Source organism: Dreissena polymorpha, chromosome 7, assembly GCF_020536995.1.
Source record: "Dreissena polymorpha isolate Duluth1 chromosome 7, UMN_Dpol_1.0, whole genome shotgun sequence".
NCBI lineage: Eukaryota > Metazoa > Mollusca > Bivalvia > Myida > Dreissenidae > Dreissena > Dreissena polymorpha.
In genome coordinates this window covers 89,903,285-89,917,252 of record NC_068361.1, presented here as the reverse complement: position 1 = coordinate 89,917,252, position 13,968 = coordinate 89,903,285, and the positions used below count along the sequence as shown (strand labels likewise).

The 13,968-nt window shown below is 34.6% G+C and overlaps 1 protein-coding gene and 1 long non-coding RNA gene across 2 annotated transcripts; both read left to right on the top strand.

The window, feature by feature from the left end:
* The first annotated feature begins 3,218 nt into the window (after positions 1-3,218).
* Positions 3,219-9,537, top strand: LOC127839910 (uncharacterized). Its single transcript, XM_052368301.1, has 5 exons — positions 3,219-3,373; positions 7,270-7,366; positions 8,313-8,345; positions 8,760-8,856; positions 9,321-9,537. Exons 1-5 carry the CDS (start codon positions 3,335-3,337, stop codon positions 9,535-9,537), a joined length of 483 nt encoding a protein of 160 aa, XP_052224261.1. The 5' UTR covers positions 3,219-3,334.
* Positions 9,538-12,529: 2,992 nt separating this feature from the next.
* LOC127838921 (uncharacterized) lies at positions 12,530-13,400 on the top strand. Its single transcript, XR_008030036.1, has 3 exons — positions 12,530-12,877; positions 13,023-13,167; positions 13,313-13,400. It is a non-coding gene; the product is annotated as an uncharacterized LOC127838921 (long non-coding RNA).
* Positions 13,401-13,968: the final 568 nt, after the last annotated feature.

Below are 13,968 nucleotides of genomic sequence, written 5' to 3'. Positions count from 1 at the left end.
TGCAATTATGCCTATGATTTTGAGGCTAATCGGTAAAAAATCAAGGTCACATGTATCTTTGAAATTGCTCATCTAGGTATTAATTGGTATGCTGGCTTGTCAGATGAAGGATAGTACGCAGAGTTATTTTAAACCAAGAGATCAAAGGTCAAGGTTTGTTATTTCAAACCAAGAGATCAAAGGTCAAGGTCACAGGGAGGACTTTTGCTGCATATATGTTCTCAAAAATAATTCTTGTTTCCTGAGTGATACTTCGAAAAAAAATCAGTAATGTGTCAAAACTAAAATATTTTCTTTATGCTTGTATGATTTGTATGCCCCCGGTAGGGTGGCATATAGCAGTTGAACTGTCCGTCCGTCAGTCCGTCCGTCCGTATATCTGTCCGCCCGTCCATTCGTCTGTCATTCTTTCTGTCTGCCTCTCTGTCCGTCCGTCCGCCCGTCCGTCCGTCCGCCCGTCCCACCGTCCGTCTGTTCCTCCTTCAGTCCGCGGGTCCTTATTTCCGTATGTAAGTGCGCATGTCCGTCCGTCCGTATATCCGTATATCCGACAAACAGACAGACGGTAAAAATGACAGACGGATTTACGGACGCAGGGAGAAACGGACGGACATGCAAACGGAAAAATAGATACACTGACAGTCGGAAATAAGGAAACACGGACGGACACTCGGAACAAATTGGCATACGGTCATACGGACCGACGGACACACAAGTAGATAGACAGAAATCACAAGCATTGTGCACTAAATATTTGTATTCATTAAACACTTGATGTAAGTGTGCATCGCCTCAAACATGATAATTACAGCCAGTCTGCCACTGACATTCCACTTTTACACCGAAAAAAAGTTATCTCAAGCAATTTATGACAAAACCCTTCACGGGAGATTTGCCTAAAATACGCGCATATTCAACGACTATGTATGATGGGTGTTGATCCGTATAACTGTGTGCTTTAATCTTTGAACAAGTCAAGTTTGTCTACATTAAATTAAACGCATGGTATTATTGTATAATAAAACATGCCGGTGCGATAATTGAAACCCGGTGCATTTAACTGGCAATACTGATAACAACTAAATAGCCGGTAAGTTTAGAAATGTATCAGCAACTGAATAAATGTGTGTGCTCCGTCGAGATTAAATCAAACATATTAAACGATGTTTTTTTATTGAGATTGTTATATTATGTTTAGTAATAGTAAACCAAGTTTACAATTATGTAGTTTGATACATCAAACTCTAACCACTGTTCATTAAAATGATCGATAAATCTTTATTCACGCTGTAATGGTATGAATCGACAGAGAAGTACGGCGTACCAGTAATGGGAACTGAGTTTTCTTTCATGTTTGTATAACTTAATTTCAGGTTTATTTTGCTTGAATGTCACCATTATGTCTATTAAACTACCAATAGCAGTTCAACCGTCTTGTCTGTAATTCCAAAATTAGGGCATTATCGATAAGTATTTGTTTTTGTTTTTTGTTGCTTAATTCTTGGTAAACTCGGCACGACCGAACTACTTTCTTTGCTGTACAACTTCATGGTAAACGCATAATTACAACACCAAAATGCAGATAAGTCAATAGGATGAAGTAAGCGATTCGTTAAGATGACCGCAACCACGATGTCGATCCGCGCATCCATTTATTAGAAATATACACAAATTAAACGACACACCAATCTTATGAGAAACTACACCGAGGAAAAAAGCAAAACCCATCATTAAAAAACAACTACAGATGTCCACTTATCCTAATACTATCCAATTGAGGATACACGTGTGACGCACGTGCTTGTAAAACTAAGTTATCATAACAAATATATTCAAACCGCTTATACACTTAAGAAGCTTCCTGTAGGACTTAATATCCATGAAACTTGTCAACATGACTATCTTGACAAAATATACGGAATTTAAATTCTGGGTCATGATTCGGTTTTCACATAAAATAATTTCGTCATTTTGAAGGCCTTTCAACAGCTCTAGATGCAACCATGTTTGCCGAATTAGAGTGTTTGCCTTGACATAATTTAGGGTTCCCAAAGTTGACCACATTACAATAGTTGTAAAAGAATTGTACCTTCACAAGAGGCCAAATGAATTGCTTGATATTTATGTATTTTGGTCAGTCAGAATGTTTATTTTCTTTTGTCTAGGCTAGGTTAACTAGTCTGTGAAAACGTAGCTCACCTGGAAACATCATTGAAAACCTGTGGTACCACTCCTCAAGCTAGATAGAACATACAGGCTTATATGTTACAGGCTTCTAAGTTGGATAAAGGAACCTCTGCGTCCATAATCATTTTGCCACAGAAGAGTAATATATTTATTATCCTTAAAGAAACTTGGTCAAATTATTTGCCCAGACACAATATAGGCTTTGTTTTCATATGGAGCAGTTAATGTCCAAAAACTAGTTCATCATTGACTATGTTTATTGCCACTCTTAAAGTGGCCTTTTCACAGATTTTGGCTTATTTTGAAGTTTGTCATTAAATGCTTTATATTGATAAATATAAACATTGGATCTTAAAAGCGCCAGTAAAAAATCAAGAATAAAGTTAAAAAAAGGAAAAAAAAGTAGCCGGTACCAGGGCTCGAACCAGTGACCCCCGGAGTCCTTGAGTTAGTCTGAAGTTAAAACGCATTAGCCCTCTCGGCTATTCCGGCGGGTATATGAGATCAAGAATGTTATACCTTATATTAGCAATCTTCGTAGTTTCGTAAATTTAAACGACAACAACAGAACTCTCCAAATTATTCAAACGTTTCGCGTTGCAACGCTTTATAATTTTTAGGTTTCAAAAATCGTCAAAAGATACATATAATGGATATATTGGACTATGTTAAATGTTCAGTAATACTGTTTCCTCACAAATATCATAACTTAAACGAAAGTTTGCGAATCTGAAACAACTTTTTCAATTGTGTCAATTTACCAAACCGTGAAATGATCCCTTTAAAGCTACATTGATTATTAAATCTTGATAAAGCATCATTGGAATGTTGTTCTTGATGAATAATCGGACATTGATCAATGTCAGGCCTGCATGACCCTCTTGTTTCTTGATATTATAATTATTAATGTTTACAAAACATGACATTTCACAAATCTGTTAACATATCTCTTAAACGAACAGCTTAAATAAAATGAAGCTATAAATATTTCAGCAAATGTTTCATTTATTAAACAGTCACCAACTCGGATAGTGTGTAATTGTCTTGCTCTCCAACGCTTAGCGAAGGCGCTTATGGTTTCCGGAATAGTAAAGCACTCTATAAACAGGATACAACGGAGCGCTTGGGAGTAGAGTCTGATTGAAAAATGCGGAATATACATGCATGCGTTATATTATGCTGCGTGGTAAGTATCTATATAGTTAATAAATGGTGATTCTTAACAACGTGAATTCATCTTTATCGCTTTTAGTTTGGTGTTAAATAATAATGGGATTGCTTAACGATGATCCTAGCTATCAAGTTTGTACAATGCATACAGAATATGTCGAATTGGGTCGAGGCGAAAATGTCTACTGGTACAAGTCACAACTATCAGACATTTGCGCCATTTAACGGCGTTCGAATGTAATTAACTATTTTTAGCATGTTAAACAGATTTAAGATAAGTGTTTAATACTGCGCTTTTGGATTTCACGACCGTCTTAAAAAACACACACAAATATTGAAATACGTTCTTTTTTCAGAACACTCTTTGATCGTACATGTTCGACCGTTAATATTTTAAGGAGCATATACCAGTTAATGATTATTGTTTACACATACGTGTTTTGATCTACCGTATTTTAACTCTAAATAATGTTGTCTTAGCCTACATAGCACAGTATGCGATATTTTGTCTTAAATATACTACGGTTAATATGAAGCAAATTGAACTACCTTAAGGATGTAACGGGTTTCGAAAATACCCGCATTTGCGGTTCCATTCAAATGTACACGAGTTCGTTAACGCTTACAAATTTCGGGTCAAGTCGGCTAAAACATTAAAATTGCTGTTTATTAAATTAATATTTACAATCTCTCATAACTGTCGTGTTGCTTTAGCGCAGTATATCCAAAGTATCAATTCGAGCATAAGTGAGATGTTTTTTTCCTATAATAAACACAATACTACGCTTTGCTTAATATCAAGTTCAGAAGCGAAAACACAAATGACATGACTGGGTTGGGGAAATACAGCATGATACCTATATGACTACGCAATAATTGATACACGACAAGTAATGTATGTATTCATATCGATGTTTAAAAAAAACAAACTTATTTCAGTAAATAAATTAAACTTATTATATGTTAATGTTTACAAAATAAAAAAGGATAACACTCGGTTAAAGCAAACAAAATGACAGGTGTATTGGCACGCTTTGAATATATTTCTTCAATATTACTATTCAATGTTTTTATTTAGGTAATTGGTAACACTTTTGGTCTTACTGTTGATGTAATTTTGGCATATATTAATGGACATGTCAGACCTATGTGTTTGCTTTAGACTAGTACTATGTTAATACAACATATATGTACCATTGTGAACTTATACTTATTTATAATTACACTCTATGTGTAGATCCTTATGTCAAATCTGGCGTAGTTGTGGACGTTGATTTTATTTAACAGCCTTGGTAAAATATTAATGGTTAAAATAAATTTGTTGTAGTAAGTTTCAATTAATACTCTGAAATTATCAAATATTTATTAGTTTTAGCAAGTTAATTTCCTTTTTCCATGCAAACGCATGTTTTTACATTTTGAATTCTGCAGAAAATATATACAAGATTTTGAAGTGAGGCAAAAACAGAAGATAAAACGCATCTCGTTTTTGCTGTAATTTTTTTTCTGCTTGAAATCGTTTAGTTACTATCTTAACGCTTAAGGTGATTTTAGAATGAAAGTCTACATACGTACTTGGCAATTCAGAGCATACCTTGCCCAAAACCTAAATTGTGAATCGCTTGAAATGTAATTGCTTTCTGGATGCAATAGTAAATGTATCACATTTGTTCATAATTTCGTTAATTCCTTTGGGAATAAATAAAACATGTACGGGTTTTACAGATACTGAACACCATATTTTCGTTATTATGTAATTAAATACGTATACCTACAAACTGTAAAAATTGATCTAAAAATTACAATAACCATAAAATGCATTAAAAGTGCAACCAAGGATCAACAGAAACAAATCTTAAGCATAACCACTCAACTTCGAATGCTTTTAAATTAGAAGGCAGATTCAACGCTACGTCGTTAATATACCTTTTTCAAAATACAGACAGACAGACAGAGAGACAGAGAGGCACACAGAGAGAAAGAGAGGCATAATGGCATACATATGTACATACATCCAAACGGTACGTACGTACGTACAGGCGGGCGGACGGGCGGGAGGTCGGGAGGTCGGGCGGGCGGACGGGCGGAAGGGAGGGCGGGCAGACGGGCGGGCGGGCGGGCGGGCTGTCGAACGGGTGGATGGACAGACAGACAGACAGACGGACGGACAGACAGACAGACAGACGGACGGACGGACGGACGGACGGACGGACGGACGGACGGACAGACAGACAGATAGACAGACAGACAGACAGACACACAGACAGACAGACACACAGACAGACAGTGTTTTCAGACTAACTCAAAAGAACACCGGCTGCATACTAACATAAACATATTATTAGCGAGGCTGTTTTTGGAGAAAACCCGAGGTATTGTCATAGCCGTCGTGTCGTGTCGTCCGCCGGCGTCGTGCTTAAACCTTAACATTGGCTCTAAAATCAAAGTGCTTTCACCTACAACCTTGAAACTTCATATGTAGATGCACTTTGATGAGTTCTACACGCCACACCTATTTTTGGGTCACTTCGTCAAAGGTCAAGGTCACTGTGACCTCTAAAAAACTATTCTGACAAGCTTTCGCAGCCGACCGTTGCACCCGTTATGCGGTGCTCTTGTTTTCTGTCACGTTAATTGGTATAACAATATAAACTTACATAACATTAATGAATAATGTAAGATAAAATATAAATAAACATAATCAATGTTAGAGCACTTAAGTTCTGTCAAGGCGGTCCTGAAGTTTATTAAAGGGTTTATATAAAATATGCGGCTTATAATTGTTTTCTTAAATCACGTTGATTAATAATGATCATTCGGGAGGGAAAGATGATCTTTCGCTTGTATTTATTTGACTTTCATCACCCGACCCAATATTGCTACCCGGTGCATCCATTTACTGAGGAAATATTTATCGGTATTCGCCCTAAAGTAAATAAAAGTCCTCTTTATAATACGAGTCTAATATTCAGTAACGGAAAAATTAACAAATACAAACTTTTAAAATAATAAGTCATTGATAACCTAACCTGAGAACATAATGACATCAAAACAGGAAACAACATAATTATCCATTTTCAAATAGATGCCTAAGTGATTTTTTTTTTTTAAATGAAACACGGGTTGTCCGAATTACAAAATTGTGGTCCATAAACCAAACAATATAAACCAAAACGTTCTAACAAACGAGTTCCGCTTTTGAATAAGATTTATATCTTGTTTAGTTTTGTTCCATGTTAAGACATATTTTTCATCTTGTCAATGCGAAAACATTTATATTTAGTGTAATATCATGTTACATGACGTTGGGAAAATATATGGATTGGGAAAATATATTACTATTGACAACTAGTATTTTCATTTTAAGTATTTTAATCGGTTTCACGCCTAACTAGGCAGTATATAAACATGGATCACCCACAGATGTTTTAGATTCCAAGTTAAGAGGAAAATACTGGTTTTAAGCAAAGGTATCTGAATATTTTTTAAAGTGAAAAGTACGAATATTGCACTTTAAAGGTGATTGGTGTAGTTGATTATTAATATTGTTGTAACTGTGTGTAATTTATGCGGCGAAGGCCATCACAATTGACTATTTATGGACTATTTATAAATAAAACCACCACATAGTGTATGTTAATTAACTTTCCCGTGAACACGCAGAGTTTTAAGAGAATTTGAGCAACCCGCAATATTTGCATATATATCAAGTGTCAAATCGATTGTAGTTTTTTAACAGACACGTTTTTAAAGAGTTGTCAGTTGATCAATTGAGTGTTAACAATTTGCATGCCATGAACAGCCTAGCAAAAATACCGGCCATTTGGTCATTTAGCTCTACCTTGACATGTCGGTATTGGAATGTTACCTCTTTTTCAAATGACGATTTATATCCATCTTGTCTATAATCAGGTTCTGCTTTGCCAGAACACGCAGTCAGCCATTGACGACGTATTTAGACGATTAGATAAAGCGACTGCAGAAGCAACAATGCAGCGAAAAAACACTGGTGAGAAAGCATTTATCAATTAAAACACATTGCATTCACTAACAGCATTTGTGTATGTGGTCTGATCGGAAAGATTGATGAGAAAGCACGTTTCCATCGGACCTCGGACGATTGAATTATAGGCGAAAACAAACAAAAAAGGAACATTATTTAAATGCCATAATTCGTTTCATTTGTTTGTAACCTAGCTAAAGATAAAGTACACACAATAAGTTATAATATATTGGAAGATGTTATGAAAATATATCTACGCTTTTACTGATTGTGTTGCTGATACATAAAAGTTGAAATGGATGAAACAGTATATTATTTGATTATTTTATTCTTACTGTTGGGAGATTATTTGATAATAATAATATGTAACTTTTAATATTTCATTAACAGATACTTATACAAAAACAACAAAAAAAAAACGTTATTAAGCTGTTCGAAGGAAGACACAAACTTAAAAATTAAACTAACTACCAATATCGTATCGTTTTGCGTATGCCGCGCTTACTGAGTTTGTAGAGCGATTGAAAGCATAGCCGAAGAGCACTGGTCCGATCTCTGTCCTAGTGACTTAATCGGAAATGGCATTCTCCCCCAACATCTTATTCAAGTTCGGAAGTGTTCAGTGACAGACATAGATATATATTTGTATTGGTCAACAATATTACCCAGTTAAACCATGAGTTTTCTACCTGACCGATGTGATATGATTGAATTACTATTGAAAGCGGCGAAATTCCAAGTAACCATCACATAAACAAAAAAAACGCGGCACTGGCGCAGTAGCATTGCACTGTAATTAACACTTAATGTATTGTTATTTACTGATCTTTACGATACGCTACTGCACACTACTATATTCTAGTTTGTAGTTTTTTTTCAAAGCTTATTGGCTAGTTTTGCTCTTCGTATCTCATTTATTTAACAAACATTTATTTCCTTTTAATTTATTCAGGTAAAATGACAAGACAACAAGCTTACACTAGAAGTGAGTATATTTTAAGAACATTTTTGTTAAGATGTGTTATTGTTCAGACATATAGCTTTTAAGTTCCAGTCAGTGTGTAAGCGTTTTGTCATACCAACTTTCAGATAAACTAAGCTACTTTAAAGTCTGATCAAAATAGTTCATTGTACCGTTTGTACAATAATGATTAATTTATATTTGCGTTTGGAGTTAGTTATGATAAACATGGCAAAGTAATACCAAAAAAACATATTTGTGTATCTCTATTTACCTAAATCTCTCTTTAACTCATCTATGGCGTAAATGGTCCTTGCCGGCAAAAAGGTTGATTACATTTTAATCCTAAAATGATTGTGTGAAGATATAAGTTAAAGAAAAACAACACGTATTATTTAAAGATAGACTATGCGGTACAAGTATCAATATATTTGTCAGGTTGGTACAAGTACAAAATGAAAGGTTACAGAAAAACGCTCGTTAAAATACAGCACGGCATGATCCTGGAGAGGGACACGTATGATCGAGTTTTCAGGTTAGTTTTATATTATAATATAACAAATTAACACTTGTAAAAGCAGACATTTGTAGATAACGTACTTTTACGAACATATTTAAATTTCTTATATCAGTAAACGTTAATCTAATGTAATTTTTTTTATAATACAGAATCCTTTTAAACATAGTGTCCACGCAAAGGCCTGCTACCGCACTTAAACCAAGTTTGAATTGAATCTTTAAAACCTGTCGCAACAAATTCAGGAAGCTTCATAGACATGTAAATAAGTTCATATAAACAACATAAATTTTCAGTTGCTTTAGAATGTGAGTAATACTTATAGTTAATATAGTGCAGAAACGTTCAGGTACACAAATTGGGTCTAAAATAAATTCGAATGTGGATTATAACAAGTTGTATGTCAACATTTTTATTCATTTTTGCAATTTTCTGTTTTAAATCAAATTCGAATTGAATACATGCTTTGGTTTCTCTTTCAGCAAAAGCAATAATTCTGAAGAGACATTTAATTCAAGTCTCGCACAAAGCTTTGATAGGAAGAAATATAAACGCGGCGATGATTACCATTACCGTAATATTTCGGATTCTGTCTTCCGAAGAAAAAGATATGCTGCGACGGAAGATAAACGCTGGCCTAATGACATTATAAATTACCTGATAGACAAAGAGTTTAGTAAGATAATTAGTTTAGATTGACCCTGTATTTTTCTTCAGTCCCTTAAAAAATAAGTACTGTGAAAATACTTCCATAGCGTTCATAAGCTTGTTTCCATTATCTGTTCCTTCTGAATAAAGCATTTTTTCAAAAGCTATTTGGCAACTTGAATGCTTTTTGGCATACTATAGTATAGTATGTTACGACTGAGCGTTGGATGTATTACTTTTTTTACCGTAAATACCTTGCATAAGTAAAATTATCATAAAGCCAAGTTATACATCAAATGTATATGGTATTTTATTTTTGAGAGTTGAATAATTTATCACATTCAGATGACACAGAGCGCGAAATCATTTCAAAAGCAATAACGATTTGGAAGAGATTTACATGCTTGAAGTTCAGGGAGCGAAAGAATGAGTACCATTACATTGAGTTCGTTCCATTTTCTGAGTGAGACTTTGTTTCTTCATCGTTCATACATAAAACTTATCGTGTCTTTTACAAATTTGTTTTGATTGCATGGCAAAAATGTTTTGATTAAGCAAGTATCATCGCTTTTTATATGAATACAATATTAACGACTTTCATCTTTTTCCAAAAATGTATTATTGTTATTCCAAATTATTTGACAATTTCTTTCTTCTTTGATTGTTTATTGAAATGCTTGCATAACTATAGATTCGGAACAAAACAAATGACCGAACAAAGAGCAATACATCCATAGATTGCATTTGTTTACAGATATTACAATTTACTGCGTGGTGTCTTAAATAATTCATATATTATTTCACAGGTGCGCATCCAGCAGTGTTGGACGCGCGAAAGGTCGGCAATTGATAACCCTGAACAGGACCACCTGTATGAAAGTAAGCTCATAGCTATAAATATTACCGTACATCAATAGGTATTAAAACATATTAAGTGATTTTTCAATTAAGTATGGATTTTTATTATACAACAAATGAATTAATTGTTTGAATTGTTTGAGTTTTTATGTCAGGCCATAGGCAGTAACGTTTTCATGTATAAAGAACGTGTTACAATATTTAATTTTAAAGTTATACGGTTTTCAACACTATTTATTTTAGCAGTGCCATATGTATAAATGGGGGGAATCACGTGGTCAGAATTGAGAAAACATGGCCGCCGATGCCTCGCTTAGATTGAAAAATTGAGTGTTCAAACAGGTACATCTTCCTTATTACTTACTTGTTTTTAATCGGATAACGCCTATCATAGGGCCAGCCGGAAGCGGTTTCATAGAGTATCAACCGTTTTCCTCTGGATGGTCGGAGTGTGGAGATTACTCATGGAATATTTTGCGATTTCATGAACCGTCAATTGCTGTTGTACACGGACTAACAATAATATCACTGTTTTCACAATAATTAGCACTGTTTAAGTACCAGTTGTTTATGCGGACGCATTGTAACTGGCAAAAAATGGATACATCGATTTCTAATGGCGTTATTTTCAAGGTAAAATTGAGTTTCGATTGGTTTTGACGATTGCTGTTGAACACGCACATGGCTGTTCTACACGGACAACTTCTAGAACAACTGTTGTTGAGCACGCACATGTCAAGGAATACCGTTTTCTCCACCGAATAAGTCTAAAACAACGTCGCATTGGCATGTTCTGGTATATGTAGCGATACATATCTAATGTATCCAGCAAAACACATATTTTAGTTGAAAATTGCAATGTTTCTTTTAGTGGAATATTATAATGACACAGGTTTTGTTTTTTTGATAAACTGCAGAACAAAACGAAACACACAAAACAATTTTCATGTATGCTAAGCATATAATCAACGCATATAATTATGAAATAGATTTTACTTGATTCTCTAAGTACTAACACTCTTCCAATAAAATAGTTCAGTATTAAAATTATCAACATATTTTTAACTGTTTTCACAGAGTCAGAAGCTCAGGAATAGTACAATACTGCTCGCATAGGCACCAGAAACAGTATTGAAAGGGCCTTCGGGGTTTGGAAGAGAACTTTTCATGTCCTTCATGGTGAGGTATGTAAGGAAATTGTTTATATTATTAATGATAAAATTTATTAAAGATTATAAAAAATGTATTTAATCAACACAGATGGTTAATAGAAATTGACATCATCATATATTTCTAGGCATATCAAGTCTAAGAGTTGGAAAAAAAGTTATTAATAACTTAACATTATTTGTGCATGCCAAAGACACACTTCAGTTCTTAAATTCAACTTACTTATAGACGGAAAAATATGCTGAATATTCTAAATATGAATAAATGCAACTCATTTTGACATCTTGAACAAGTCAATGTAACAGCATTATACACAGCTGTCTCGTATTACTGTGAAGTACTGATATATTACTGAATGCCAGCTAAAACAATTTAAACATTTTTAGATGTGTTTTTGTGTATTTGTTAAAGCTCATAAGAAATACATAAGATATTAGTTAATTGTTACACTCGGGACAAAAAGAAGTTGTTACCATTTACTCTGCATCAAACATTGGGGACAAATTTGACAACATTTTTAACAATGACTTCTGATGAAACATTATTTGTCAATGTTATTCCTCCAACTTTTTATAACAGATTAGAATGAAGCATGCCCATGTTACGCACCATCATTGCCTGTGCTGTTATTCGGTTGATGTGGGGGAACCAGCAGCTGATTCGGAACCTTTAGAAGAGGTTGCCAAGGGAGATATGTTTAAGGCTGTATCGGATGGGAGAAGATTTAGAGATACCATTGTCGCAAATTACTTTACTTAGGAAATTAACAGATTAAATATAAATGTTTTCATTATATTTGTGCTTGTATATCTCTGAGTCATACACTGATAGTTTGGTTCCGTGTTTGTTTATGTGGGTTTTCCAGCATTGGAACAACCATTCAACAAGTGAACAAAATATATTATTTCAATGCCTATATAATATTTTTGAAACAATGTTTAGATAATAACCTCATTTGTACTCACTCATTTTTGTATTTGTGTTATGAGAATATCAGTCAGTACTATGATTATTATGCCCCCCTTCGAAGAAGAGGGGGTATATTGCTTTGCTCATGTCGGTCTGTCGGTCTGTCGGTCGGTCGGTCCGTCCACCAGGTGGTTGTCAGACGATAACTCAAGAACGCTTAGGCTTAGGATCATGAAACTTCATAGGTACATTGATCATGACTCACAGATGACCCCTATTGATTTTGAGGTCACTAGGTCAAAGGTCAAGGTCACTGTGACCCGAAATAGTAAAATGGTTTCCGGATGATAATTCAAGAACGCTTATGCCTAGGATCATGAAACTTCATAGGTAGATTGATCATGACTAGCAGATGACCCCTATTGATTTTCAGGTCACTAGGTCAAAGGTCAAGGTCACGGTGACCCGAAATAGTAAAATGGTTTCCGGATGATAATTCAAGAACCCTTATGCCTAGGGTCATGAAACTTGATAGGTAGAATGATCATGACTAGCAGATGACCCCTATTGATTTTCAGGTCACTAGGTCAAAGGTCAAGGTCACGGTGACCCGAAATAGTAAAATGGTTTCCGGATGATAATTCAAGAACGCTTATGCCTAGGATCATGAAACTTGATAGGTACATTGATCATGACTGGCAGATGACCCCTATTGATTTTCAGGTCACTAGGTCAAAGGTCAAGGTCACAGTGACCCGAAATAGTAAAATGTTTTCCTGATGATAACTCAGGAAAGCTTATGGCTAGGATCATGAAACATCATAGGAACATTGATCATGACTGGCAGATGACCCCTATTGATTTTCAGGTCACTAGGTCAAAGGTCAAGGTCACAGTGACAAAAAACATATTTACAAAATGGCTGTCACTACAACTTAGAGCCCATATGGGGGGCATGCATGTTTTACAAACAGCCCTTGTTTCGTAAAACTTGTCTTGTTTGTCTGCAAAGCTGTTCTGTTTTGCATAGTACAACATCTGCATTTCGCTCAGTGACCTGTATATTTTTGAATATTTTTGTATTTATTGGTTAACTCTATTCACTACTTAAAAAAAATGATGAGCATTTTTCTGAATGATTTTGATTATTGATAGCCATCAGCTAAGTTATTACGGTTATTGTTAAACAATGATACAATTCTATTGGTTCAGTATGTCCGTGTCATTGTTAGTAAATAATTTCAATTTAAAGAATATGACCTGGTCATTTTATAGTTTAAAGTTGAATTGTTAGCTGATATAAATAAAACTAGTTCCAAGAATCGTTATATACATACACATATACATACATAGTTTGAGACTCTTTCTTGTTATATTGTTGCAACTTGGGTGTTCGTCTGTATCTGCTGATGCACATCGTGCCTGCCTCTCTGATGAACATACATTATATAACTCTGTTATAGATCTATTATGTTAAGATTATTTTATTTGTTTCATTGAGTCAACTTTGTTAAAGCAAGAGATATTTTGAAGTTTATATTTATT

Bases quoted from the DNA above. Each gene is read 5' to 3' on its own strand.
- LOC127839910 (XM_052368301.1), top strand. From the start codon at position 3,335: ATGCGGAATATACATGCATGCGTTATATTATGCTGCGTG. The intron at 8,346-8,759 runs GTGAGTATATTT...TATATTTGTCAG, and splicing joins ACAACAAGCTTACACTAGAA to GTTGGTACAAGTACAAAATG. The intron at 8,857-9,320 runs GTTAGTTTTATA...TTTCTCTTTCAG, and splicing joins ACGTATGATCGAGTTTTCAG to CAAAAGCAATAATTCTGAAG.